General features: G+C 39.4%; 1 protein-coding gene across 1 annotated transcript; it reads right to left on the reverse strand.

The window, feature by feature from the left end:
* Positions 1–770: 770 nt before the first annotated feature.
* On the reverse strand, positions 771–1755 carry LOC120121546 (B3 domain-containing transcription factor VRN1-like). Its single transcript, XM_039140878.1, has 3 exons — positions 1750–1755; positions 1490–1609; positions 771–1376 (listed from the first exon to the last, which is right to left on the reverse strand). Exons 1-3 carry the CDS (start codon positions 1753–1755, stop codon positions 771–773), a joined length of 732 nt encoding a protein of 243 aa, XP_038996809.1.
* Positions 1756–3123: the final 1368 nt, after the last annotated feature.

Raw genomic sequence — 3123 nt, forward strand, 5'->3', positions numbered from 1 at the left:
ATTGCTCTGTCTTCATCCTCAATTTTCACATCAAGCCGAGCCAGATCAGAAACGATTTGATTGAAGACATTCACGTGTTGCGCCAAATCGTGATCGTCCTGCATCTTCAGCCCATACAGCCGCTGCTTCAGATACAGTTTTGTCGTTAAGGATTTGGACATAAACTGACTTTCCAACTTCCTCCAAATTTCGTCTGGAGACGATAGATGCATGACGTGATACATGACCTCGTCCGCCAAGCATAATCGTATGGTTCCTGCCGCTCGCTGCTGCAATTCTTCCCAATCTTCCTCATCCATCGACGCCGGCTTTGTAGGTCGCAAAGCCTTCAAGATCCCTTGCTGCGCCAATAGATCCTTCACCCTCGTTTGCCATAATCCGAAGTTACCCTGACCATCGAATTTCGCGACTTCAAATTTTGCTCCTGACATCTGATACCAATTGTTGATGAAAACGGGTAAAGAAAACGAAAGAACACGAGAATTTTACGAGGTTCGGCAATGTGCTTACGTCCTCGGTGCCTAGGCGGCGCTAGAATTTTATTCAATGATATTTTAGGTCTAGGTTACATCTCTATTTATAATAGAAAACCCTGGTACATAATTACAAAATCAACCCTGTACCGTACCGCGGGGGCTACGTCCCCGCACCCCCAACCCACATAATTTGTAACCCCACAACAAGACTTTCTTTGTAAGGACAGTTGATGTTCGCTTCGCTCACTCCGCTCCATCTCCTATCCTCTTTACTGGTATATTTATGAGCCATACCTAACAGCATGGTTTCATGCCAATCATGAAAAATGGGTTCTCAGGTTTGCAAGCATTACTAGCTCCCTCAAGAACCCTAACCCTTTCATTAACCTTCAATGTTTTATGACCCGTGCTTTTATCACCATTTCTAACTGGACATCCATTATGCTCAACTTGTTGAGGTAGAAATCCAGACTTCTCATTGCATTCGGTTTTGGTTTTGATAGTTACATTGGTACTTCTCATCATCTTATGAGGCTGAGGACATGGCAATTGCGGTTTTTGGATCGGTGTAGAGTCATTATCTTGGAATTCATTGATATTCTGCACCGGGATTTCGTCGGATCGCTCATTGTTATTGCCGGTGTGTGGATATTGTATCTCTGTAGCACTAGTATCAAAGATGACTACATGGAAATTGATATTCCCATCATATCTAAAAACCAAAAGATACCCGAAATCAAGGGTGTAATGGTTTGAAAATTGAGGCCATCCATTCTCAAGCCATATTTTGCCATCAGATTTAGTCAGTTCTACCTTCCATACTTCACCAGATGGGACCCTGAGCAGTGCTGGGCTTGAAATTTCATTTCCATGTTTTTTCACAAAATTTTTCGGAATTCCCTGTATAAAAGCACTCTTATCATCAAAGATATACATAAGCTAGTAAAATACAATTACTGAAGAACTATTCAAAGTAACAGATATAAAAAAAAAGGTGTTGGGAGAATACTTACAAGTTTTCCACTCTGGATAGTGTCTTGGAGAATCAACTTAAAGAAACAAGGTGAGTTGCTTTTAAACTTCAAATGACCACTGTCTTGCTGGTCAGAAGAAGAAACCATGCTTGAAAAGCTCTGCAAAGAAGTAAAAAAAAGAAACTGGAATTCATAGGCTGATCATATAAAAAAGATAACTCTTAGGACTTAATTTAGACAGCTACATCTGATTGAACCTCTTTCCTTCAGGGAAAAAAGTTGTTACTTGTTCCTTTAACCTTCATGCTGGAAAAATCAGATTCACTTGGACTGTGAAAATCATGTTCCAGTATGTTGAAAGGGCTTCAACCCTGAATGTGTGGGCGTCAAAGTGTCTTAAGAGCTGTTGGTAAAGTAATTGTTTCAAGGTTCGAGGGGGGAAAATCAGATTCATTTAATGAACAAAGTTTTGTATTTGCCTTTCATCTTCTCTTCGGCCATTCAGAAGAAAGCTAGTTATTGCATACTAATCCGTGTAGCACTATCATTAAAACTTCCTACTTTTTTATGTTCAGAATTAAAACTGCATATTGAATAGTATGAGAGAGGTTGGGAACGCAAATTTAACCTAAAGTAACAAGTTTAAACGCTGAAAATAAACACTGCCATCAAATTTAAGAAACAAAGAATAAGATAATGCAGACGAACATACGTAGTTGGGAAGAAAGTTCCACGTTTATGGTCGTCTTATGCTATGTTGCACGGATACGGATACGGGGACGGATACGGGGACGGGGACGGGGACGGGAAACGGCAATTTTGAAAATTACATGGTACGGGGATGGCAAGGGTACGGCATATAAAATAATTTTAAAATTATAAATATATATAAAAAATCATAAATAATGTCAAATATCAAGACTCAAACAACAATATTAAGTTTATAACAGTAAAATCCATAAACAAACAACAATATTAAAATGTCAAATTTCAATATTCAAACCATAATATTAATTCTAGAATAATAAAATCCATAATAAAATCATAATATTAAAGTGTCAAATCTTAATACTCAAATCATAATATTAAGTCTAGAAAAATATTAAACTCAAATCAAATATTGTTAACAACTTCTGAGATTAACTGACTCTCTAAATTCGACTCATCAAGCGAGAGTTTGACAAACTACCCAACATCTCCCAATGAATCAAAAGCATCTCCACAATCCAATAAGTGGCCCTCCTCTTCTAATTCAAGATAACCCCTTTTGTTTTCCAGAAATCAAAATCCCCCCTTTTTTCTTCCTCTATTTTCCTCATCTTCCCAAAGTTCGAATCTTTCATCCCAAAGTTTCAATCTTTCATCAATGGCTTCCCTTCAGCAAACTTCAATTGCCATTCAATCAAAGCTCCTCCCTTCTTCCCAGCTCACCAGAGCTCTTCCTTCCCTCAACCTCTCCTTCTCAGCCACTTTCCCTTCCCTCAGACTTTCCGCCTCTTGCCCCCTCAATGGCGGTGCCAGAATGTCGGCCACAATGGCTTCCAGCTACGCTACTACTTTAGCCGACATAGCCAAGTCAAACAACAGCCTCGACACCACCTCCTCCGACGTCGAAAAAGTTGAAAATTCCGTCCCCGAAACATCTCCAAGACTCAGTGAAACATCCCCGACGT

This window comes from Hibiscus syriacus, unplaced genomic scaffold (assembly GCF_006381635.1).
Source record: "Hibiscus syriacus cultivar Baekdansim isolate YM2019G1 unplaced genomic scaffold, ASM638163v2 tig00110377_pilon, whole genome shotgun sequence".
Classification (NCBI taxonomy): domain Eukaryota; kingdom Viridiplantae; phylum Streptophyta; class Magnoliopsida; order Malvales; family Malvaceae; genus Hibiscus; species Hibiscus syriacus.

Bases quoted from the DNA above. Each gene is read 5' to 3' on its own strand.
- LOC120121546 (XM_039140878.1), bottom strand. The intron at 1,377-1,489 runs GTAAGTATTCTC...GCTTTTATACAG, and splicing joins CTATCCAGAGTGGAAAACTT to GGAATTCCGAAAAATTTTGT.